A 26547-nucleotide genomic window follows, 5' to 3' on the forward strand; every position below is an offset into this window, starting at 1 on the left:
AGATCACCAACAGGTCCACGAATGGGAAATTCACCCCCAAATACTGAACACTTATTTCAAACTCTGGGGAACACCTCAGATAGACTTGTTTGCGACAAGGGAGAACGCAAAATGCCAAAACTTCGCATCCAGATACCCACACAAACAATCCCAAGGCAATGCCCTATGGATGAACTGGTCAGGGATATTTGCTTACGCTTTTCCTCCTCTCCCTCTCCTTCCTTACCTGGTAAACAAACTCAGTCAAAGCAAACTCAAACTCATACTGATAGCACCAACTTGGGCAAGGCAACCCTGGTACACAACGCTGCTAGACCTATCAGTGGTACCCTGCATCAAATTGCCCAACAGGCCAGATCTGTTGACACAGCACAACCAAAAGATCAGACACCCAGATCCAGCATCGCTGAATCTAGCAATCTGGCTCCTGAAATCCTAGAATTCGGGCACTTACAACTTACCCAAGAATGTATGGAAGTCATAAAACAAGCAAGAAGGCCATCCACCAGGCACTGCTATGCAAGTAAATGGAAGAGGTTTGTTTGCTACTGCCATATTAATCAAATACAACCATTACACACAACTCCAGAACATGTAGTGGGTTACTTGCTTCACCTACAAAAATCTAACCTAGCTTTCTCTTCCATTAAGATTCACCTTGCAGCAATATCTGCATACCTGCAGACTACCTATTCAACTTCCCTATATAAAATACCAGTCATTAAAGCATTCATGGAGGGCCTTAGGAGAATTATACCACCAAGAACACTACCTGTTCCTTCATGGAACCTAAATGTTGTCCTAACTAGACTTATGGGTCCACCTTTTGAACCCATGCACTCCTGCGACATACAGTTCCTAACCTGGAAGGTGGCATTTCTCATCGCCATTACTTCCCTGAGAAGAGTAAGCGAGATTCAGGCGTTTACTATACAGGAACCTTTTATACAACTACACAAAAATAAAGTCGTCCTAAGGACCAATCCTAAATTTTTGCCAAAGGTTATTTCACCGTTCCATCTAAATCAAACAGTGGAACTTCCGGTGTTCTTTCCACAGCCAGATACCGTAGCTGAAAGGGCACTACATACATTAGATGTCAAAAGAGCATTAATGTATTACATTGACAGAACAAAGAACATCAGAAAGACTAAACAACTCTTTATTGCATTTCAAAAACCTCATGCAGGAAACCCAATTTCAAAACAAGGTATAGCCAGATGGATAGTTAAATGCATCCAAATCTGCTACCTTAAAGCTAAACGACAGCTGCCCATTACACCAAGGGCACACTCAACCAGAAAGAAAGGTGCTACCATGGCCTTTCTAGGAAACATCCCAATGCAAGAAATATGTAAGGCAGCCACATGGTCTACGCCTCACACATTCACCAAGCACTACTGTGTAGACGTGTTATCCGCACAACAAGCCACAGTAGGTCAAGCTGTATTAAGGACATTATTTCAGACTACTTCCACTCCTACAGGCTGATCCACCGCTTTTGGGGAAATAACTGCTTACTAGTCTATTGCAGAACATGCGTATCTACAGCGACAGATGCCATCGAACTGAAAATGTCACTTACCCAGTGTACATCTGTTCGTGGCATCAGTCGCAGTAGATTCGCATGTGCCCACCCGCCTCCCCGGGAGCCTGTAGCAGTTTGGAAGTTACCTTCAATTATTTATATATGTATCATCTCAACCTTAAATAAGTGCATACTTAGTCACTCCATTGCATGGGCACTATTACTACAATTCAACTCCTACCTCACCCTCTGCGGGGAAAAACAATCGAGGATGGAGTCGACGCCCATGCGCAATGGAGACAAAAGGAGGAGTCACTCGGTCCCGTGACTCGAAAGACTTCTTCGAAGAAAAACAACTTGTAACACTCCGGCCCAACACCAGATGGCGAGCTATTGCAGAACATGCGAATCTACTGCGACTGATGCCACGAACAGATGTACACTGGGTAAGTGACATTTTCATTATATTTGGTTAAGTCTTTCTGATGGCTACTCTGTGTAATCACATATTCCTCACTCCCCTCTGTTCTGTGGAGGGTACATCTGCAAAGCTAATTAGTTCCCAAATTTAATTTTGACATATCATCAGCTACACTTTTTTTTAGAATGGCAAGTAACTTGATCATTTTGCAAATCACTCAACTCGGCTGCTATTGCACTGTTTGCAACTGAGGACAACTGCAAATCAGTTACAGTTTCTGTTACAGAGCCTTACTTTCTAGTGTGAATGTCTAACAGTTTTCATTTGTCAGTCGTCATAAATCATCTTGAATTAATTTAGATTGGATTCACTGAAATCACTAAATATAGATATATTGATGGAACTCAGAAATATATCAGTGAAAAGCCATATAGCCTTTGGCGTGGGAGTTATAACCAGAACATCAGCCTTGATTTACGTAGACCAAACGTAAAATCCTTTGGGCGCACACTTGCCTCTGCCTTATACCACTTTTTTGTCCCCTTGATATGCCAGTAATTCTGTCTTACATTCTGCATTGTTTACCTCCTCCAAGCCCTCCTCTTGACCCTTTCATAACACAAACGTATTCAATCTGTGGTGTACTTGGCAAGATATTATTCCTCTCCCTTTGCTCCTCGGTAGTAGTATTATTTTCTGATTGTTTCATTTGTCTTTAATCCTGTACTTTCCTTTAATACATTTTCGTCCTGCACTAGGAGCCAAACCCCTTCCTCAACTCCACCATGGAAGCAGACATCCTAATCAGAAGTTCCACTCCTCCGGCCAACAAAGAGCAGGGCCGGCTTGGCACTCCGGGCCGTAGCCAGCCCTCGCTTCACTTCCCACCTGACATGGTCATGTTTGACGAGGCCCTGCGAGACATCGTGGCCTCCCGGCCCTCGCATCATGCTGCGGACTCTGGGCATCAGGACACCGTGTCTACTCACGGCGCGCACTTCCTGGAAATCAAGAACATGGAGAGGCGAGGTACATGGTGATGTTTATCTGACCTGTGTTTATCGTCTGTGGTTGTGGAATGGGGAACAGCTAGAACCCCAATGAGTTCTGTGAGGCATGCAGCGCCCGTGAAGGACACGCTTCGTGACATGAGTAGAATCTTTACAATACATGGCGTGAGAGGTGCTGGGATTCAGCGGTACTCTTCTTGGGGGAATGTGACTTCGTCCCCTAGAAATGGCGGGTCAGGATATCAGTTATTGGCAATCACTAACCAAGGTGGGGACATAGAGTGTTAAGAGTAACATACTGATGGTGTCACTGAAGGTGCTTGGAACCCTTAGAGTGGGCCCTAGAAGGCACAGAGCCTGCTCCAGACACCCCGCCCTGACATGCGCTGTGATGTCTCTTTCAGAAGTGGAGAAGCAGTTGAAGATTGAGAACCTGTTTGTGACGTGGCAGCAAAGATCGGCTCAGTCTAACATGCCTATCAGTGTAAGTGTGCATCTTTGTGACTGAATGCTCATCACTAAATGTCTGTCCATCTTTCGGTGTCCAAAGTACTCATCACTGTGAAGTCAATAGCTTTTTTCACATATTCCAATGAGCCACACATGAAGCAGGAGTGCATAGTGGGACTCAGAAGGGAAGTGGCAGTTTGCGTTTGGGACTCTGGATATCTTTGTCGGCTTAAATTGCTGCCAATGTCACAAATGTTATACCACTCCATCTTTATTAGAGGCCTGCTCTGCTAGAGCAGACCCTCCGTTTGAGGATAGATTCTGCACCAGACTACACAAGCACACCCCTTTTCCCAAGCCTGACCCTCTAGACCACTCTGCCTTAACTTTTCTTGTATTCAGAGGAGATAGAACATCCCCAGTGTCTTACCATCCATCTTCTGTTTGCAGACTGCGGATCTGGACACTCTGAAGCAATCTTCCCGGCTGGTTCACTACTGTGCCACCCCACTCCTGTTTGATTCTGTCTTCCGTCAACAGATCCAGGCAGACCAGCAGGTGAAATGTGAAGGGAAGGTGAGTTCTGAACAAGAGAAAGGTTCATGTTGCTAATTTGACGTTTATATACAGCATGGCCAGACTGTTAAGGTATTTATCATTTTAGAGTAAACACGTATCTCAAGACAGAGTGCAATATCAAGGACAGAAAGAACGACAATCCAGGAAAGAGAGGGCTAGACAGAGCTGAAGACTCCAGAAGGCTAGGCTTGGAAACTGGAAAGGTGGTGGAATGGTCTGCCTGGGAAAAAGCTGATGGGAAGTCTAGTGCGAACCTACAGGGAGGGGTGTAGTTTAAGAAAGACGCGGGAGAAGCAAGTTATGGTATGTGATATTGTCAAGTCTTTATAAATTAGTAATAGATGGCTGCAGGTGTTTTCAGAGTTAGGCATTTTAGAGCCAACTTTTGAAGTTTAGATGAACTCGCATCTGCCCTGGAGCTGATAACCATTGATACCGGTCACCTGGAATTTCAGACGTGGCCACAGGCATCCCTCTCTGAATTCACGACCTCCTTCACCACGTCACTGTAACTGGCACTAAGTATGGTTCAATCTTGACTGGGTACTCCCTCCTGTAAAATGAAACTCCAGCCTGGATGGGCCACTGGCAGCTTGAGTACATCTGTGTAATCACATCTCCAAGTCATCATTATCAGTGCCTGGAGGGATCTTTTTTTACATAAATTACATAAATTGAACGGAAAAGCCAGACATGAAGCATAACTGAGTGACTTCAGAAAATTCTTTATTTTATTTTAATACCAGAAAATCTGTATATTTTCAGAGCTGTACGAAGCCACGCTAAAGCATTTCAATTCACACTTGCAATGAAATGGCATTTGATGCAGTACTTGCACAGCCCCTGAGTGCTGGCGATTATGATGGGAATTGGATCCCATTGTATGCACACGCTGCAGCCTGCATATCAGCTGAACTCCTGTGGTCACTGGTGCAAACACGTGGCCCAGAAAACACAGACATCACCTTTCTCGCGCTCTCTCTCTCTCTCCCTCCCCCTTCCTCTCCTCCCCCTCCCTCTCCCTTTCTCTCTCTCTCCCCCTCCCTCTCTCTCTCCCTCTCTCCCTCGTAGAACTGGAAGCAAGGCGTGTAGTAGTTCCTTTTCAGATGTACTCCACTAGAAGTACCTACGTATGTTTAGAAAAAAAAACACTTGTCCCTCTGTTATGCAGTGGGAATATGGAGTGGTACAGGGCTGAGGTCTTCATCTCCCACCCCTTTTGGTCCTGTCTGGCCATGCTCAGTCAGGCAGCAATTGTCTTCCTGGCCCAGTGACACAGCTGTGAGGCACTTAAAAGTAACCCATGCCACCAAGTGTCTGTGATTTCTCAAGAAACATCTTAAGTGGGGCCTTCCCCTACTGCCCATCCTGACAGCCATCCCCTGTCAGTAATCCAAAAACGTTTATGTTCTGAATGTGGACTGAGTCCTATAGCACAACGTGGATCCACTTCCTGGAACTTCAGAACACATCTATTTGTAAGTGACACATTTTGGTTTTGGAAATGTGCCATATGTACAAGCGCACCCGGGCACATTGGGAGAAACAGGCCTAATAGCCACACTTCATCCCCACTCTTCCTGGTGCTCAGTCTCTTTATGGCCAGCTATGTGTAGGTATTCTCGGTCCCCCTCAGAGCCACTAATCACACCATTGTGAACTGAACATTCAACCCTTGTACCTTACGCAGTCATTTATTTCCAGTCGTGATTTGCATCTGAAATAACTTGTGAGCTTGGCCTACAGAGACCTCTCATTTTTTCAGTAAGTAAGGAGTGCAAACCTGGCCCAGTAGCATTAATATGCTTGGCAACAGAACCAGATTTTTACACAATTTTTCCCTTTTGTGGCACAGGGAGAGCAAAAATGATTTGCCGAAATCACAGGATGTTAAACCTAGTTCCTTATGTTCCAGAGTCATCAGCAGTAGCTCTAGCCAGAAGGCCACGTCTCCTCACCATCATACATGGCAAGAGGGACAAAAACATGGAGGATGAGCAGAACTAGATAACTGTTGACTGGAATGGTGCCTAATTGAAGAAGAAACATTTGAGGATCATTCTGAATGAGAAGTTATATTCCTGTTTAAATGGTACAAATACAAAAGCAAATTGTTTTTAGGATTTTTGTCCCACAGCAGACTCCTTATACTGACCAGCAAAGCTTTGGATATAACAGCATGGTAGTAGCAACCATGGCTTCACGCAGTAGCAAAAATAGCTTCATGCAGTGGCAACGTATAAAGCACGGAATAATCAAGGCCTTACTTTTTTTAAGGATAACATTAACTGGTGTAAACCGGGCAGATCACTCAGGGCTGCATCCTGTATGCTTTGTTCAGTTCCCAGATATAAACGATTACCTGGGAAGGCAGAAGATTATTTCGTGGAGCTTCCAAGGCATGGAATGCTCTGCCTATCATCTTCAAAGCAGCTCCAACTCTATTAGCCTTCAGGAAAGCCGTCAAAACGTGGCTTTTCAAGGAGACCCTGGATTTTTTTGCCCTTAGTCACCCTGCTTGGTAGTACTTCGGGGGTTTTCAGCTAGCGCCTAGACACCTTCGGCTATTAGTAGCTCTCAATAAAACACATTCTTAACATAACAGTTGCTTCATGCAGCTGCAACCGTGGCGTCATGCTTTCATTCAAACCTACAGCCAGATCAAAAGGGGACAGACTGTAGTTGCAAGACAGTTGACATCAGTGTTAGTGAACAGAAGCCAGACATCAGCACCCTAAGAATGATGCCCAAAGAAGGAGAGCAGTGAGTCTTGGAAGTAGGCAGAGTTTCTTAGAAGTAGGGAAAGTTTGGATAATTTGTGCCCTTGTTGGCTGCAATACTAGCAGTACTCACCACCATCTCCTGTTTTACAGAAGAGGCACCGCTCTAATGACTCAAATGCATCAGGTCGTGATCGTAGCTACAGCTGTGATTCAGTCGAGATGCTGCCCTCAAAGCTGCGAGACGAGCCATGGCTGCTGGAGATGTGCAACACCTTCATGCAGCAGTACATACAGTACTTGCAGAGCATGGGCTTCATCCTGGTGCAGGTGCGGCCCCACTCTCCGGCCAGAAGGTGAGCACCACAACAGTAGCATCTTTCACCTGTTCCACATCGTTTTGATGCTTTCTGTGGTCAGCTAAGCCTCTTTCATAGATGTATTTAATTTTACATGTGTTAACATGCCTATGGGTAATGTATTACAGTTCAAGCATATAGGTGAAGTCTCTAGCCCCTTTCTAAGAACATCCCTCAAAATATCACAGTTCAAAATGTGCAATTGTTGATGTTGTGGCAGATACAAGAAGCAATCAATCTGGAAATTCTTGGGAAGACAAACACTTGTAGAATTGTTTTGGGTAGCCTGACAGCAGTATGGAGAACATGTGTATTTTTTATATGTAATACTTTGAGTCTTGGTGTATGTTACATTCTTGTTACCGAGGACTGGAGATATCCAGTCAGTTCATGAATTATTGTGACAGACTTGTGATAGAGGGATAAGATAAGGCATCTTTTGAAAATCTGCATGGATAGGATTAAAGTGCTGCACCTGCTGGTTGCCTTAGCTGCCTTTCTGATGAAATATTAGGTTGTCTGAGAGGGTGCAGAGGGTTTTCACTATGCCTTTTGTTGCAACGCAGTTTGAGTTAAGTTGGAGGCTCTACTATGCAATCTAGAGTTAACTTTCATCTGGTTGATAAAACCAAAAAAGCAAACCAGGATATTAACCCGATTGTGTGCCGTTGTCGCTTTAATACGATTATAAATGGCACTGAGGAGAATGCTGAAACCTGATAGTGTCCATGGTTCAAGCAAATGCAGAAGCCAGAGCATGGGATGAAGTTCCACCCTTTGCCATCAGTCTTTGAGGAACAATGCAGTATTATGGGTGAGGCCAAGACATAATCCGTAGTGCACTCCATGTCATGGTCAAGCAAACGGAATAGGACTGTTCATGCCATGGGTGTTCCACTGAGCCCAGCAATGCTATGTAGTACCAGAAGGAGGATCTTATGTCGGATGCTGCCTAGAGAGATCAGCCCTTTCCTGCCCAGCTGCCTCTCCTTGATCCTCTATTCAGCACAGCTAAGTTGAAAGGTCAAGCTGTAGTCCGAGACCTCGCTGGGTGAGGCTGAGTGGCCAAAGAGCCCAATCCTAGATGTTTGAAGGTGGAAGTAAGGAGGATTCCTTTGCGTGACTATTTGCATACCACCAATAGTTAATGCGCATCATTACTCTTCAGCTTTGGTGACTCAGACCTGCTCTGACTACTGTCAGTTTGGTCAGAAAGTGAGAGATTAAGATTAGCAGTAAGAGCTAGCCAGATATACACTGGATTTGCAGAGGTTGTATTCTAATACTTTGTGACAACCGAGCAGTAGGTTGTATTCTTGAAGGAATGTAACAACTTCCATAAATAATATTTAATATTAGCTAGAGAGAGAGAAGGGGTTACAAGGATGGATGAGAGTTCATAAATCTGGCAGCAGGTGCTGAAGGTGGGTCTTGGACCTTCTTTTTACCTTTGAGGTTGCCTTGGGGACTTAGAGGGCAGATGTGTTCCAAGTACTCCACAAACAGATTCCAATGTAGGGTGCAAGCATGAAGAAATTAAGGTAGAACACTTCACAAAATGGCTTGGAGAGATTTTGGATTGCTGAGTTCAAGTCGTGTGAGTCATTAAAGATAATGATTTTAATTCTGAGGTAGTTGGTCCTGGATAGCTTTGAAGATATACCTCTGGAACTTGAATAGGACCATATTTTTGTCTGATAGCTGCTGGTTGGTGATAATAGGAGGAGGAAGTAGTGCGTGATAGGACGGACAAAGGAAGAGCAGTAACATTGACAACTTTGTGTTTAGGGGTGAAGGATTATTGGAGTACTGAAGCCTGCTGACGACTAGATTTGTTGATTGGTACTAGAAGAGTTGATTGCTTATATACATTTTAAGGTGAACTGAATGCAGATGGGTAGTGTAGGAAGCTGACTCTGTATTTACCGTATCAAAATTAGATCTAGTGTGTACAGAGTCCAGGGGTTCCCCAGATGCTTAACAGAGGCTAAAGTAGATAATACAAATGCTCTCTTTTGTGGTAGTATGGTCAGCAGTTAGGCTTATCAGAGGGTAGTGCGAAGCATTTGTTGTACACACATAGTCAAGAAATGAGGCACACACTCAGTGACTAACTCCAGGCTAATTATTTTTATATAGCAAAAATATATTTTGTTACTTTAATTCTAGAACCACAAGGATCTTGTTGCAGGTAACTATATTTGTAAGTAAGTATCAAACATATGTATCAGACGCTTTTTTTTTTTTTAGATTTGGCAAAGAAAACAATTTACAAATAAGTAGCAATGTTCTGTTCCAAAAGTTGACAGTGCAATTTTCAATACAGACCTAGGGGGAAGAAAAGTTAGTGAAGTTTTTGAGGTAAGTACGAGACGTACAGTTCCAGTCTCTGGGGTTTATGATGTTCACAGGTTGGGGTTCAAGTTAATCCCTAGCACCCACCACCTGCAACACAGGCCTGCCGGGCGCAGAGGTCAAAGTTGCTGTCAGATTTAACATGGGCTTCTTTCGAGACTGGAGGCACTCGGAAAGAGATCTGCCAGCAGGTAAGTACCCGCAACTTCGGAGGGCAGACCTAAGGGGTTTTAGGTGAGCACTATGGGGACCAGGTCAGCACCAAACGCACACCCTCAGCGGCACAGGGGTGGCCGGGTGCAGGGTGCAAACACAGTGTTGGGCTTCCGATCCTTTTCCGTAGTGGGACCCTGGGGGTCAATAGTAGGCTGCAGGCTGAGTCTAGGGGGTCGGTTCTGGAAAACCACAGGCTGAACAGAGAGGAGGGCCTCCTGCTGAATGTTGCTGCACCGGGGGTTGGATTCCCCAAGGGGGTGTGGGTGCAGGGGTACCTTTTGGCATTTGGAATCTCCAGTTCTGGAGTCCTTGTTGTTGTTTCTCGTGGACAGGGCCGCTGTCCTCAGGAATTCTTGGCCCTATGGTGGGCAGGTGGTCCTCTGGGAGTTTGGAGAGGTTGCTGGTCCTGCAGGATGCGTCGCCTTTTTGTAGCAGGGTTTCAGAAGTTGCAGACAGGCCGGTAGGGCTGGGACCAAATCAGTTGGTGTCTGTAGTCTTCTCTGCTGGGGTGGTCAGCTTAGCAGTCCTTCTTCTTTCTTCTTGAGGTCACCAGGAATTTTATGAGCTAGGTACAGGAGTCAGAGGGCAGTGACTACTATCCCTGAGGGTGACTACACCCTTTCGGTGTCCTCTCCCTTTGGGGAGGGTGACAGGGCTAACCCTGTTGGTCCCTGTCCTCCAAACCAAGATGGAGGGTTCTGCAGGAAGGGGGTCACTTCAGCTCGCAACACCTTAGGGGTGGTCCTAGCTGGAGTGGTCACTACTTTCTGTTTTACCTAATTTTGCCACCTGACGTACTGCCAAAAGTGGGACTTTGTGTTGGGGGGGGGCGAGCATGTCCACTAGCTGGAGTGCCCTGGGGCACTGTAACAGGAGGCTTGAGCCTTCGAGGGTCACCGCCAACTGTTACAGTTCCTGCAGGGGGTAGGTTTGAAGCACCTCCATCCAGAGCAGGCTTTGTTTCTAGCCTCAGGGAGCACAAAGGCTCTAACCCCATAAGGTCAGAAACTTGTCTGTTAGTGACAGGCAGGCACAGACCGGCCAGTCTTGCACTAAAGCGTTGGTTAAAAAACAGGGGCATCGCTAAGATGCCCTGTGGGTGCATTTTCCATTAAATCCAACACTTGCCAGGCTTCAGTGAAGCCATCGGGGAGCGGTAGAGTTCGTAATAACATACTCCCAAACTACTAGGTGTGGCACACTGCACTTACAATGTCTAAGAATGGACTTAGACACTATAGGGGCATATTGGTCATGCAGCTAAGCCCTCACCTGTGGTATGGTGCACCCAGCCTTAGGGCTGTTAGGCCTGCTAGAGGGGTGACTTGCCTATGCCAGGCAGTGGTTTGTGGGCTTGGCACCCCGAGGGTGGTACCATGTTGACTTGGTCTTTTAATCCCCACCAACACACACAAGCTGCAATGTGCATGTGTTTGGTGAGGGGGCCCTTAGGGTGGCACAATACATGCTGCAACCCTTGGGGACCTTCCTTGTCCACAGAGCCCTTTGTACCATGGGTACCTTTTACAAGTGACTTAGCTGTGTGCCAGGGGTGTGCCAATTGTGTGAACAATGGTACCGTTTTGGGAAAGAACACTGGGGCTGGGGCATGGTTAGCAGGATCAGCATCAATATCATGCACAAATTGGGAGCGTGGGGGTTAACCATCCCAAAAGGGGGCACTTTCCTACAGGTAGTCAGTGACTGTTGACAGAAAGTGAGGGCTGCTGGTGTGGAAGCGAAAAAATATTGAGGTTCAAGCAAATGCTATGTGAACAGTGTGGGCATTTGTGTTCAGTGTGATCAGCTGTGTTGACGGGTGCAAGTGGTTGAGTGGAATGAGTATAGACATCAGACAAAGTGCAGTTGTAACAAGGTTATCAACTTGGTTGAGGACTGTTGTTGAATGGAGATGTGTGGTCAAGTAGTTTATGATTGAAAAGGTATGAGCTTGTCCAACACTAGTTTCTGTGAAGGACAGGAGTTGAACTGTCTAATAGTTTGTTACTGTGGTTGAGTCTGTGATAGGAACTTTAAGTCAAAGGATTACCACTGCTCTTTTGAAGCAATGATTTGTTGACATTATGTGCAGGACAAATTAGTGTATCAGTAATGGTGAGAGTGTATAGGAGAGGTTATGTCACTACAGAATGGTGCAAGTTCAGCGTTAAGGAGAGTAATATGAGTGGGATCTTGGACAAGAAAAAGGAGGCAAAGCCACTGACTTATTTCCTATGAGACCAGTCCTGGTCACACCAAAGTGGGCACACACATGAACTCTGGGTTAGATGCTAGCATTAGAAGGCAAACGAGGCCAGTAGATATACAAAGATATAGTAACAAACATCAGAGTAATTGTGCTGATATCCAATGAAGAGAAAAGAATGTAAATAATATGTACCCAGGCAACTTGTGATTATGTAAAATCCACCTTTCTATTGAGGCTTTGAAATGCAGAATTAGCACTTTATTTCACCATCGAGAGAGGCAGTATGTCATCACATACTTGTTTGATACAGGAAACCGGCCTTTAACCACAAGGCCAGCTTCTGAGAGCCCAGCTTATCGGTTAGTGTCTTTGATGGTGGAAAAGGAGCTCCAAGAATGTCAAATTGCTCACTTGTGCCTGCAGAGCTGAAGGTGCTGTTCTACTGTTTCACAGAGCTCACATGAGAAGACGTTCTGGCTCTCTTTCTCAAGGAAACAGTACAGTGGGTGCCAGCATCAGAGATCAGGACTGGTTGCTACTCCTATTACTTTCTGGTGCTGAAAAAGTAGAAAGACCTCCATCCCATCTTGGATTGTTGACCTCTGAACTTCTCCCTTTAGAAGGACTAGTTGAAAATGCTCATCCTGGCCCAAGGTCAGTCTGCCCTGGATCCAGGAGAATGTATTGTGGAGCTCGGCTTGCAGGGCACCTATTTTCACATCCCCATCTGGTAGTCCAAGAGATACTGTCTAGGTTTCAGGTAGTCTAAGAGATCTCCGTTCTCCCTTTTGGCCTGGCCTATGCTCCTCTGGTGTTCGCAAAAGTGATGGTGGTGGTCACAGCTCATCTGCGAAGATTGGGAATTCTTACATACTTCAATGACTGGTTATGGAAGGCAGGCTAGTAATGGTCGTAAACCACCTCCAGATGACGGCCAACCTGTTAACATCATTGGGTTTTTCCATCAATGTGCGGATGTCACACCTGACTCCTTCACAGAAAGTCCCCTTTATTGAGGCCATACTGAATATGGTGCTTTTCCAAGCCATCTTTCACCTCAATGAGTCCAGGACATTCTGGCTATGATCCCAATGTTTCAGCCTGCAACCTGGGTCTCAGTATGATTGGGTCTGAGGCTTCTTCGCCTCCTGCACCCTGGTTGTGGACCACAGAAGGTGGCACATGTGGACTCTGCAGTGGGATCTGAAGTCTTGGTGGGCTCAGCACCAAAGCACTCAAAGGAGACTGCAAAAAACCTGCAGTGGTGTCTAGGCAACAGCAATTGGACCGGAGGGAGACTCTCCCACCCAACTCCACCCAGTACTAACGTTCATGACAGACGCGTTGTTGTTGGGTTGGGGAGGTTATCTGGAGAGAAGGAAAATCAGAGGACTCTGGTCTACAGCAGAAGCTCGCCTCCACATCAACTTTGAGTTGCAAACAATTTGCATGGCGCTAAAGGCCTTCCTCCCAACCATCAAAGGGGAACATGTACAGTTGCTCACAGACAACACAACTGCCATGTGGTACTGGAAATAATAGGGCAGTGTTGGTATGTGGGTCTGTTCCAAGCGGCTTTATGTCTCTGGAAATGGCTTAACGCTCAGATATATCCATGATCGCACAACACCTGGCGGGGTCTCTGAACGCAAGATGATGAATGCAGTTACGCTCTGAGGTGTCACTTGGTGGCTTCCAGCAGGAGGGATGACTTTGGCATGATCTGTTCCCCACCACAGAGAATGTGCAGTGTCAAAGCTTTTGCACATTGAAGTTCTCACGGCAGCCTCTCGCCTACTCTGGAGCTCAAGACTCCTACAGACTGGTTGAGAAGTGTGGTACCCAGAACCTCTGCCGTGAGCTTTTCTTCTCCAATTCAGCTGCCCCTTCAGGAGACTCCTGTTACAGCAGCAGCACCCAGTTCTGCACCTGAGCTTGCAAAACCCACATCTCGATGAATGGAGATTCAATGGTGACAGTTTAATGGCTTTCAATCTTCCTTCCGAAGTGGTTAGGGTCATTCTGGCAGCCAGGTGTCCTACCAATACAGTGAATGCAAGGCACTGGGATAAGTTTGTTGTTTGGTGTTCCTCATGCCATCTTCAACCCTTACAAGCTAATTTATCTGACATTCTTCTGTTTTGTATTTCACTGGCCTAACATGGCCTTGCTACGACCAGAGTTAGTGTATTTGTTGGCACTTTCGGCTTTTCTACATTTACCAGGTCAGCTTACTTTCTTCAAATCACCTGTTGTGATGTGCTTTTCGAAGGGGTTGAGCTACATGTTGCCGCCAACACCATTTCTCATGCCGTGGTGGGACCTTAATTCAGCTCTCACCTACCGCTTGTGCACTGCTTTTGAGCCCATGCACAGTTGTCCCGTTTGCGTGTTAACCATCAAGACAGTTTACCTCATCGTCATAACATATGCTAGGCGAGTGAGTGAACTTTAGGCATTGTTTGTGGTGCCACCGTACACTTCATTCATACCAGACAAACTTGTCCTCTAGACAGAAGCAGCATTCCTACCCAAGGTAATGACTCCCTTTCATATAGGACAATCCATCACTTGCCGGATTTCTGTGCACAGCCTCATCCTTCCAAGGAGGAAGAACTGCTCCACGTCTTGACCCAGAAAGATTCCTTAGCTTCTACGTTGATCATGCACAGGAATAGCGAGAGGATGACCAACGTCTCAGTTTTTCTGGAGCAAGGAAAGCAGAAGCGGCACAGAAGAGAATGATCAACTATGCACTGGCCAAAAAGCAACCTCCTGAAGTTCTTTGGGCTCATTCCACCTAACCAGCAGCTGCTACCACTGCATTGGCATGCAGGGTACAAGTCTTGGACATCTGCTAGGCTTCTATGACCGCAACCCCCTACACATCCACTAAGCATTACTGCTAGGGTGGTCAGGTCTGGCGGGATAGACATTTTGCCCTATTTGTCCTGCAGGATTTTCTGTTCTGAGCCAATCCACTGATCCACCACCTGGGGAGATGTACTTCTTTGACATCTATTCAGAAGGTGAAGAATCTGCAGTTGGAAGTCTATCAGAAGAGTAAGTTACTTAACACCTTTTCTGGTAGAGACTGTAACTGCAAATTCTTCACCGTCCCACCCTCCTCCCCATTCTGTGGTATGGACTCATACAGTCCATTAATAAAGTAGCATCTAATGTAAACATTTGCAGACTGTCACATGTTGACTTCTATGGTCTCCACGTCCGTTGGCGCAGAGTTCAGAAAGAAACAGACATCAGGTTGTGGAGGTAGCACATATATAGGGTCCCTGACCCTGCATATCCGAAGCAGGACGGAGCATCGTAGAGCTGCACAACACTACCTACTGATGCACAATGGAATTTTTACAAATGTTTCCAGATCCAGTCTGATGCTTTGGGATATTCAGAAGGTGAGGAATCTGCAGTTAGAAAACGTTTCTACCAGAAAAGGCATTACCGTACGTAAGTAACTTGTTCATTTTGATGTCTGCTGATGCCCCGACCTGGTAATAGGCTCACACTTACACTCTATTGAAATAATTTACATTTTTATTTCCAAATTTCCATAACTGTGACTCTCGTAAGGCAGCTGTCTTTGTTGGTCTCCTCTGCTGCAAAGTACATCTGTGGGAATGAACAATATATTTGCAGCCTCTACAGCATTACATCATTCTGTATAAACTGCAATGTAACATTTAAGTTGTAACATTTATACTTGCAGTGTGCAGGTATCATCTGTGAAAATTTGCTAAATCTTTTTATAGTTATTATGAAATATCCTGCCTGAACAAAGCCATGGTGCATCAAGGGACATCCATTTTTCCTTGAATCACACTCACTTCTCACTGTGTAACAACCCAGCTGTCCACCTGGCACTTTCAGGGATTGATCACACAATTGCCAGGATAGGAGGGAGGGGTCCCCTGAGGTTGACTAAGGCATCTTTGCCTGATGGAAGTCTGTTGTATTGTCCTCCGTTCTAAAGCAGATTTAGCAGAGCCATGCTCCTAGCCAAGTGTTGGCTCAGGAGAGATTGCCTTTGAAACTCATTGGACTGACTGCACAATTCTGTGGGTGGAGTTCTAGGCAGATGAGAGCACAGCACAGCTGAGAAACATTCTCCATTTAAAATGTTGGCACATGGAGAGTCTTGATGCCATAAAATATAATCCCTGGACAGCAAGTGTTTCACTTTGCTGAATAAACTATATTGGAAGCCTTGGAGTTGTATTAGGGCTAAGTGTTTCTCACCAGTAATGTCTGCCTGGTTTACACTTTAAACCATACTACCTGGGACAGTCTGCTTGGAGCTGGAAAGACCATTCAGTAGCCGTGCCTGCCTACCAGATAGCCTTGCAGGGATTTCTCTCCTGCTCTGTCTGTGCTCTCAGCATTCTGTTCCAGGAATGGTGGTGCCAGGCTGCTAACACACGGGGCTAGAGTGAGTCAAGGGCTTCCCAGTGAAGCTGCTTTAAGCTGTGGACGGCTAATGACAGAGGATGCTGCTACCTACCTGGAACAGTCCAAGTGTGTCAGCTGGTGTTGGGCATTTCTTGTGGACCTGGAGGCTGCGCTGTGGATAACCTCCTGCAAGAAGTTGACTGTAGTCTCTGAAGCCTGTTCTGGAAACTTGAATTGTTTTGTTCAAGGTAAATACTGCTGCCAGGACATGTGGGAGGGGAAAGATCACGAGGACTGTGGAAATACTCCATACTCAAAATCTCAAAAAACACAATTTTGACTGGCTGAGTTTTACCTTTTTCCCAGCTTTGTATTTTGGCAGAAAGCGCTAAGCTGTGGCAGGACTGCCCGATCACTGTGTACAGATTCACAGAGCTTGTGTTGCTTGAGATATTTTGAATGCCTAAACGTTTGTAAATCTCAAGTTAAAGATTTCCAGTAGATCCAACCCCCATATCACCATCAGACCACGCTCCTTCATGGATTGGGTACCAGGGGTGTCTTAGTTCCATGGCAACTTAGTGAGTGCCAGTTTGTCGTTTTTCAGGCGACCCATAATAAATAATATTGAATGGCTTTTTGAGGTACTTTTTGTGCAGTTTAGAACCTTTCCAGTTTTCTTGATTTTGGTTGCATTTGTCTTAACCTTTTATGTTGTTATCAAACTTGGTTTGGGTCACTGAAAATCTTTATTTTGTGTTGTTGCTTATGCACCCTACCACATTACAAAGGCCTTGCTGCTTGAGCCATGCTACCAAAAGTGATTCAACGATTCCTTCTGAAAACATTTACCTGGTTAGATTGTATGGGTCTTGTCGAAGCTCAGTCAAGGCTCATCCATAGGCTAGGTTCCCTTCAAACTTGCAGGAAGCTCTCGCACATCAACATTGTGAAACCTGCAAAAGGCCATTAGCTCTGTTAGTGTCACGGTGAGAGCTACCTAGTGTATAGATTCTGGACAAATACTTATGGGCCAGACATCACTGTGGTAATCATTACAACACGGTGCTCTTCTGCTGCTATTCCTAGTACCCTTGTGCATTCTCCAAGTATGCATTTCTGTAACATCTTGGTGAGATGGAGGGGAAAATACCTGAACTTTAGACAGCTGGTGGACTTAAGACAGGACAGAGCATGGGCTAAGAATGAAACATTTCACCTGCGCTCCAGAGTTACTTTTTGATTCACTTTTAAAGGTTCTCCAGCATCTTCCTACAATGGGAAGAAGTCCCATTGTTCTGGAGAATGGTGGACAATAAGACTGTCAATACTCAAGTCAGTGCTGTGAGTATGTTGTCCCTTTACGTTGGTTGAGTCACCAAATATTTCATACTGTTTACAAATATGTCTGCTTTTCTATCCCTTTTGCTCTTGCAGCACAAACCGTATCCGGGCGCTGGCTTCCCTGATCTCTGAGGGCAGGGCTTCTTTTTCCTTCTCCAAACAGAAGAGCGAAGGGAGTCCCAAGGTGCGTACCAGGAATGTATATTTGTAAACAGGTAACAACCTCTGTTTTATGCTTAGAATCTGATGCTTATTGGGCATGTAAGATTCCTAGATTCTTCTTAATGTCTTGTCTTTTAATTTTCTCACTTCTTTCTTCTCAATATTCTCTCTTCACATCCAGCCACCTTCTCTTCCTTCTCCTACTTTAAAATTCAATCAACCCTTTTCTCCAGTTTTTACACCTGCCCACATCTTATTCTAGACTCGTATCCACCTACATCTGCCTACTGATATTGTTTCTGATGGGTGCCTCTAACTGCAGATTCCTCACCTTTAAATATCTCCTAGGTTACAGACTGGATCTTGAGAATTTTCCAGCAGTGCTTCCGCGTGTCAGTAGGTGGTGTTGCGCGGCTCCGTACTGCCCTGGAAGTGACTGAGCAGAGCCGCATATAAGTGACACGCTTCTGCATTGGTGTCTATTCCTTTCTCTCCGTGCCTTTCGATGCAGATGCAGAGCTCTGTTCCCAACTTGCTCAGTCTTCTGATGGTTTCGAAATTCTACAAAAACAATGTGCTAGGAAACTATGTCTTGTCTGGAAATAATAGGCTTTCCTCCATGTTGAGACTGTACCAAGCAGGTGTCGGTCACAGACCCCCACGAGGTGTCTCTTTAATGCCTGGGCTCTGGTCATTACTATGAGGATGGACAGCCCAATAACCCTTCAGGAGCTAGAGTATCAATAACAAGTAGGGTTAGTTGCTAACAAGGGAAGCATTTATAAAGTTATTTAGAGAAAACATGATACAATACAAATAAATGGGTGTCTGAAAGAGTTAATCTAAAGACACACAAGATCAATTGATTAACCATATGCCTCTATTGAGAAGTACAAAAAGGCGTACAGAATCTGAGTTTCAAAAGAAATTATTTACATTGTGTATAATGGAAAAAAAGTCAGAACTGTAGGGTTCATTTTGCATTCTCAATGAAACATACATTAATTATGTACAATGAAACAGAAGTCCTTTTTTGATCATCATAGTTTAATGTATGTAGAGTCCACACTCTTAGTAAATGGAATCAGTCCTTTGTAAGCATCAGCTGATCCGTCAATCCAGTGATTACTGTGTGAGGAGTGGAACAGACGCCAATGTTGTAGTCTGTTGTGTCACAAGTACGTGAGACCATCCCCAGGACGATAAATGTTAAAGGAGTTTCATGATGACCCACAACAACAAAAAGCTAAAATGACTGGTGCCAGTAGACTTAGGGGGTTATTACAACTTTGGAGGAGGTGTTAATCCGTCCCAAAAGTGACGGTAAAGTGACGGATATACCACCAGCCGTATTACGAGTTCCATAGGATATAATGGACTCGTAATACGGCTGGTGGTATATCTGTCACTTTACCGTCACTTTTGGGACGGATTAACACCTCCTCCAAAGTTGTAATAACTCCCTTAATCTGATAGTGTATATTGAAAAAGGAGCAATAGGTAAGGGTTAAACTTTTGTGTGGTCGCAATTGGAACTGATTTCTTATTAGCAAGAGTAGCAGTAGACAGTTGTATACCTGCCATTAAGTGAGCTCTGGTCATGGCTTCAATTTGTGTGACCAGTGCACCCTAATCACCAGAGGGAAATTTGAGACCAAATTACGAAGCTGTATGTGGCTGTGAAAAGCCATAAGTGGAAGTCTTCACACAGGTCTAATCCACCTTCCACTCACTGGCCTGGTCCGTGTCACAGGGCTCTTCCTTCGACTGCTCCAATTCCTGCTCAAAATCTTCAGGTAAGTCAAAGTCTAAACACAAGCACAAGAAATCAAGAGGCACAAGGGTGTCCAGCTCTTAGCTGCATTCCTTCGATGTAACTGGCCACAGAATCAATACCTTAACAGGCCCCAAAGCACTTAGATTTTCTCGGGCTGTTCTAGATGCAGCAAAACATTGAGACATTCAAGTAGGCCAGGCTGCAAACCTTTACTGAGCTCTGGCTCCCTCTGCATGCATTATGCCTGATGGAGCTACAGGGGCCTTTGGTCCGTTTACCACTGGTTGAATCTCCCACAGTGCCCTCTGCCGCCTTGCACCCATTACTGGGCCCATACTGATGCCAGTACAAACTTCCACCCAGTGCACCACTGCCAGCTCCGCCGGCACAGGTTGATGATCTAGTACAGACGCCCATGTCAGATGGCCCAGGCCTGCCTAATGTTGTCTTTTGAAACTATTGAAGTGCAGCTAGTTATCTTGCTTCCTGACTCTTACCCGATGCCTGTGCTGTGACACCACTACTCGCAGAGGCTTCTCTCCCTCTTTGACTCTTACCCTGATCAAACCAGAACAGGGAACACTTCAAGGTACAAGTGATGGTGGAGAAGCGGATGGTTTGCTTCTCCATCATTATACTGATGATGTCTTTTACCTTGTGTAGGAAGCTGGCTCTGTATATCTTATATCTAAATGAGATATAGTGTGTACAGAGTCCGAGGGTTCCCCAGAGGCTTAACAGAAGCAATTATAGATAATAATAATGCTCTATTTGTGGTAGTGTGGTCGAGCATTTAGGCTTATCAGAGGGTAGTGTTAAGCATTTTTTGTTCACACACAAGCAATAGAAGAAACACACACTCAATGACTTAACTCCAGACCAATAGGTTTTTATATAGAAAAATATGCTTTGTTAATTTATTTCTAGAACCACAAGATTCAGTTTGCAGGTAAGTACATAAAATGAAAGGTACTTTGCATAGATATAATCAGGACTTTGAATGAAATCAACAATTTATACAGTTTTCTTTAAAATGGCAAAAAGTGGACACTGCAATTTTCAACAGTTCCTGTGGGAAGAAATGAAAATGTCACTTACCCAGTGTACATCTGTTCGTGGCATCAGTCACAGTAGATTCGCATGTTTTGCAATAGCTCGCCATCTGGTGTTGGGCCGGAGTGTTACAAGTTGTTTTTCTTCGAAGAAGTCTTTCGAGTCACGGGACCGAGTGACTCCTCCTTTTGTCTCCATTGCGCATGGGCGTCGACTCCATCTTCGATTGTTTTTCCCCGCAGAGGGTGAGGTAGGAGTTGAATTGTAGTAATAGTGCCCATGCAATGGAGTGACTAAGTATGCACCTATTTAAGGTTGAGATGATACATATATAAATAGGTGAAGGTAACTTCCAAACTGCTACAGGCTCCCGGGGAGGCGGGTGGGCACATGCGAATCTACTGCGACTGATGCCACGAACAGATGTACACTGGGTAAGTGACATTTTCAGTTCGATGGCATCTGTCGCTGTAGATACGCATGTTTTGCATAGACTAGTAAGCAGTTATCTCCCCAAAAGCGGTGGATCAGCCTGTAGGAGTGGAAGTAGTCTGAAATAATGTTCATAATACGGCTTGACCTACTGTGGCTTGTTGTGCGGATAACACGTCTACACAGTAGTGCTTGGTGAATGTGTGAGGCGTAGACCATGTGGCTGCCTTACATATTTCTTGCATTGGGATGTTTCCTAGAAAGGCCATGGTAGCACCTTTCTTTCTGGTTGAGTGTGCCCTTGGTGTAATGGGCAGCTGTCGTTTAGCTTTAAGGTAGCAGATTTGGATGCATTTAACTATCCATCTGGCTATACCTTGTTTTGATATTGGGTTTCCTGCATGAGGTTTTTGAAATGCAATAAATAGTTGTTTAGTCTTTCTGATGTTTTTTGTTCTGTCAATGTAATACATCAATGCTCTTTTGACATCTAATGTATGTAGTGCCCTTTCAGCTACGGTATCTGGCTGTGGAAAGAACACTGGAAGTTCCACTGTTTGATTTAGATGGAACGGTGAAATAACCTTTGGCAAAAATTTAGGATTGGTCCTTAGGACGACCTTATTCTTGTGTAGTTGTATAAAAGGTTCCTGTATTGTAAACGCCTGAATCTCGCTTACTCTTCTTAGGGAAGTGATGGCGATGAGAAATGCCACCTTCCAGGTTAGGAACTGTATTTCGCAGGAGTGCATGGGTTCAAAAGGTGGACCCATAAGTCTAGTCAGGACAACATTTAGGTTCCATGAAGGAACAGGTGGTGTTCTTGGTGGTATAATTCTCCTAAGGCCCTCCATGAATGCTTTAATGACTGGTATCTTATATAGGGAAGTTGAATAGGTAGTCTGCAGGTATGCAGATATTGCTGCAAGGTGTATTTTAATGGAAGAGAAAGCCAGGTTAGATTTTTGTAAGTGAAGCAAGTAACCCACTACATGTTCTGGAGTTGTGTGTAATGGTTGTATTTGATTAATATGGCAGTAGCAAACAAACCTCTTCCATTTACTTGCATAGCAGTGCCTGGTGGATGGCCTTCTGGCTTGTTTTATGACTTCCATACATTCTTGGGTAAGTTGTAAGTGCCCGAATTCTAGGATTTCAGGAGCCAGATTGCTAGATTCAGCGATGCTGGATCTGGGAGTCTGATCTTTTGGTTGTGCTGTGTCAACAGATCTGGCCTGTTGGGCAATTTGATGCAGGGTACTACTGATAGGTCTAGCAGCGTTGTGTACCAGGGTTGCCTTGCCCAAGTTGGTGCTATTAATATGAGTTTGAGTTTGTTTTGACTGAGTTTGTTTACCAGGTAGGGAAGGAGAGGGAGAGGAGGAAAAGCGTAAGCAAATATCCCTGACCAGTTCATCCATAGGGCATTGCCTTGGGACTGTTTGTGTGGGTATCTGGATGCAAAGTTTTGGCATTTTGCGTTCTCCTTTGTCGCAAACAAGTCTATCTGAGGTGTTCCCCAGAGTTTGAAATAAGTGTTCAGAATTTGGGGGTGAATTTCCCATTCGTGGACCTGTTGGTGATCTCGAGAGAGATTGTCTGCGAGTTGATTTTGGATCCCTGGTATAAATTGTGCTATTAGGCGAATTTGGTTGTGAATTGCCCAACGCCAAATCTTTTGTGCTAGCAGGCTTAACTGCGTGGAGTGCGTCCCCCCTTGCTTGTTTAGATAATACATTGTTGTCATGTTGTCTGTTTTGACGAGAATGTATTTGTGAACTATTATTGGTTGGAAAGCTTTTAGTGCTTGAAAAACTGCTAGAAGTTCTAGGTGATTTATATGCAGTTTTGTTTGATGTACGTTCCATTGTCCTTGTATGCTGTGTTGATCGAGGTGTGCTCCCCACCGTGTCATGGAAGCATCTGTTGTTATTACGTATTGTGGCACTGGGTCTTGGAAAGGCCGCCCTTTGTTTAAATTTATGTTGTTCCACCACAGAAGCGAGAGGTAAGTTTGGCGGTCTATTAACACCAGATCTAGAAGGTGACCCTGTGCTTGTGACCATTGTGATGCTAGGCACTGTTGTAAGGGCCTCATGTGCAGTCTTGCGTTTGGGACAATGGCTATGCATGAAGACATCATGCCTAGGAGTTGTAGTACCATCTTTGCTTGTATCCTTTGTGTTGGATACATGCGTTGTATGATGGTGTTGAAATTTTTAATTCTTTGGGGACTTGGAGTGGCTACTCCTTTTGATGTGTCTATTATGGCTCCCAGGTATTGTTGTACCTTGCGCGGCAGAATTTTGGATTTTGTGAAATTGACGGTGAACCCTAGTTTGAAGAGGGTTTGTATGATATGATTTGTGTGATTTGAGCACTTTATTAACGAATGGGCCTTGATTAGCCAGTCGTCTAGATATGGGAACACATGTATTTGCTGCCTTCTTATGTGTGCAGCGACTACCGCTAGACATTTGGTAAAGACTCTTGGTGCGGTTGTTAATCCGAAAGGCAGTACCTTGAATTGGTAATGTACTCCCTTGAATACAAACCTTAGGTATTTCCTGTGCGATGGGTGTATTGGTATATGGAAATAAGCATCCTTGAGGTCTAAAGTTGCCATGTAGTCGTGTAGTTTTAGCAATGGCAATACTTCTTGTAGTGTGACCATGTGAAAGTGGTCTGATTTGATGAAAGTGTTCACTACTCTGAGGTCTAGGATTGGTCTCAGCGTTTTGTCCTTCTTTGGTATCAGAAAGTACAGTGAGTAAACTCCTGTGTTTATTTGTGTGTTTGGCACTAATTCGATTGCATTCTTTTGCAATAGTGCCTGCACTTCTATCTCCAGGAGATTGGAATGGTGTGTTGTCAAATTTTGTGCTTTTGGTGGTATGTTTGGAGGGAATTGTAGAAATTCTATGCAATAACCATGTTGGATAATTGCTAGAACCCAAGTGTCTGTAGTGATTTCCTCCCATGCTTTGTAATAATGACTTATTCTTCCCCCCACTGGTGTCGTGTGGAGGGGGTGAGTGACATGTGAGTCACTGTTTAGTAGTAGGGGTTTTGGGGCTCTGAAATCTTCCTCTATTCCTAGGGAATTGCCCTCCTCTATATTGTCCCCGAAAACCTCCTCTATACTGTCCCTGGTAACTGGACGGTGTTGCTTGTGAGGTGCTGGCTTGTGTGCTCTGACCCCGAAACCCCCCTCGAAAGGGTGTTTTACGGAATGTGCTGTAATTGCCTCTGCTCTGCGGGGAGTAGAGTGCGCCCATGGCTTTGGCAGTGTCCGTATCTTTTTTGAGTTTCTCAATCGCTGTGTCCACTTCTGGACCGAACAGTTCATTTTCGTTAAAAGGCATATTGAGAACTGCTTGTTGAATCTCTGGTTTAAATCCAGACGTTCGGAGCCATGCATGCCTTCTGATAGTTACAGATGTATTAATTGTCCGTGCAGCTGTATCTGCAGCGTCCATGGAGGAGCGGATCTGGTTGTTGGAAATGGTCTGTCCCTCCTCAACCACTTGTTTTGCCCTATTTTGTAAGTCCTTGGGCAGATGTTCAATGAGATGTTGCATCTCGTCCCAGTGGGCTCTGTCATAGCACGCAAGTAGTGCCTGGGAGTTCGCGATGCGCCACTGGTTTGCAGCTTGTGTTGCGACTCTCTTACCAGCTGCATCGAACTTGCGGCTTTCTTTATCTGGGGGTGGTGCATCTCCAGATGTGTGGGAGTTGGCCCTTTTCCTAGCTGCTCCTACAACGACAGAGTCTGGTGGCAGCTGTGTAGTGATGAAAACCGGGTCTGTAGGAGGCGCCTTATACTTTTTTTCCACCCTTGGTGTGATAGCCCTACTTTTGACCGGCTCCTTAAAGATTTCTTTTGCGTGCCGGAGCATACCAGGGAGCATAGGCAGGCTTTGGTATGAGCTGTGGGTGGAGGAGAGTGTGTTGAATAAAAAATCATCCTCGACCTGTTCTGAGTGGAGGTTTACGTTGTGAAATTGTGCTGCTCTAGCCACCACTTGAGAATACGCGGTGCTGTCCTCTGGTGGAGATGGCTTCGTAGGGTATGCCTCCGGACTGTTATCTGACACTGGGGCGTCGTATAGGTCCCATGCGTCTTGATCTTGGTCACCCTGGCTTATGGTGGTGTGAGCTGGGGAGTGTGATGGAGTTTGTGCTGGTGAGACATTAATCACGGGCGGAGGAGAGGGTGGTGGGGTAACTCTTTTCACCACTTTTGGTTGTGGTGTCTGTTCAGTTTGGAACTCCAACCTTCTCTTTCTTCTAATGGGGGGAAGGGTGCTTATTTTTCCTGTCCCCTGCTGTATGAAAATACGCTTTTGCGTATGGTCCACATCAGTTGATTGTAGCTCTTCCTCAAACCTATGCTTTTGCATTTGGGAGGTTAGCGAGTGCTCTTCTGTATAAGAGCCTGAAGCTGGGTCGCTTGCAGTTTGTTTCGGCATCGAAACCCTGTCTGCGTGTTTTTTCGGCTCCGAGGTGACTTTTTTCTTTTTCGGGGCCGAAACCTCTCGGCGTCGATCTTCTTCGGTGCCGCTGTCTCGGCGTCGAGCCGTGTCCACACCGGCATCTCGGTGTCGAGGCTTGTCTCCAGCACTTTCTCGGTCCCGAGAAGGCTGCGTGCCGGTGTCTCGACCGGAGTCGGACGATCTCGGCACTGTTTGGGCCTTTTTCGGTGCCGACGGTCGGTCACCGAATTTATGGGTGGAGCCATGGCCTGATGGCAGTGGCGTCCCCTGGGCCTTGTAAATCTTCCTCTGTGTGGTTTTCGACGTCTTACTCACGGTTTGTGTATCGTCGAATCCTTCGGAGTCCGATTCTTGGATCGAAAAGGTTCCCTCCTCTTCTTGTTCCTCGAACTCCCGGTGGGCTGTCGGTGCGGACGCCATCTGAAGTCTTCTGGCTCGACGGTCTCGGAGTGTTTCGGGACCGGAACGCACGACAGGCCTCGCAGGTGTCTTCACTGTGCTCAGGTGACAGGCACAGGTTACAGACCAAGTGTTGGTCTGTATAGGGGTATTTATTGTGGCATTTGGGGCAGAAACGGAACGGGGTCCGTTCCATCAGCGTTTTTCAGCACGCGGTCGGGCCGACCAGGCCCCGACGGGGGATCGAAAAACTACCCCGAAGGGCACCGGAGCTCTTCGATCTTCGATGCAGTGTTGAATCTAACTACGCCGATCCCGAACGCAACAATACCGACGAAAATCTTCCGAAATTAGCTATCTTTCCGTTCCGAAACTCGGAGCGACAGGAACACGTCCGAACCCGATGGCGGAAAAAAAAAATCGAAGATGGAGTCGACGCCCATGCGCAATGGAGACAAAAGGAGGAGTCACTCGGTCCCGTGACTCGAAAGACTTCTTCGAAGAAAAACAACTTGTAACACTCCGGCCCAACACCAGATGGCGAGCTATTGCAAAACATGCGTATCTACAGCGACAGATGCCATCGAACAGATAGTACAGTTTTACAGGGAAGTATTCGACTTACAGTTC

The 26547-nt window shown here is 45.5% G+C and overlaps 1 protein-coding gene across 1 annotated transcript in view; it reads left to right on the forward strand.

Moving 5' to 3' along the window:
* SZT2 (SZT2 subunit of KICSTOR complex) overlaps positions 1-26547 on the forward strand; it is a 606663-nt gene that overhangs the window by 513643 nt on the left and 66473 nt on the right. Inside the window, exons 61-65 of the mRNA XM_069227802.1 lie at positions 2708-2978; positions 3364-3443; positions 3860-3985; positions 6862-7064; positions 17692-17782. Coding sequence (XP_069083903.1) covers positions 2708-2978; positions 3364-3443; positions 3860-3985; positions 6862-7064; positions 17692-17782 — 771 coding nt within the window. The remainder of the gene's footprint in view (positions 1-2707; positions 2979-3363; positions 3444-3859; positions 3986-6861; positions 7065-17691; positions 17783-26547) is intronic.

Source organism: Pleurodeles waltl, chromosome 4_1 (genome assembly GCF_031143425.1).
Source record: "Pleurodeles waltl isolate 20211129_DDA chromosome 4_1, aPleWal1.hap1.20221129, whole genome shotgun sequence".
NCBI classification, from domain to species: domain Eukaryota; kingdom Metazoa; phylum Chordata; class Amphibia; order Caudata; family Salamandridae; genus Pleurodeles; species Pleurodeles waltl.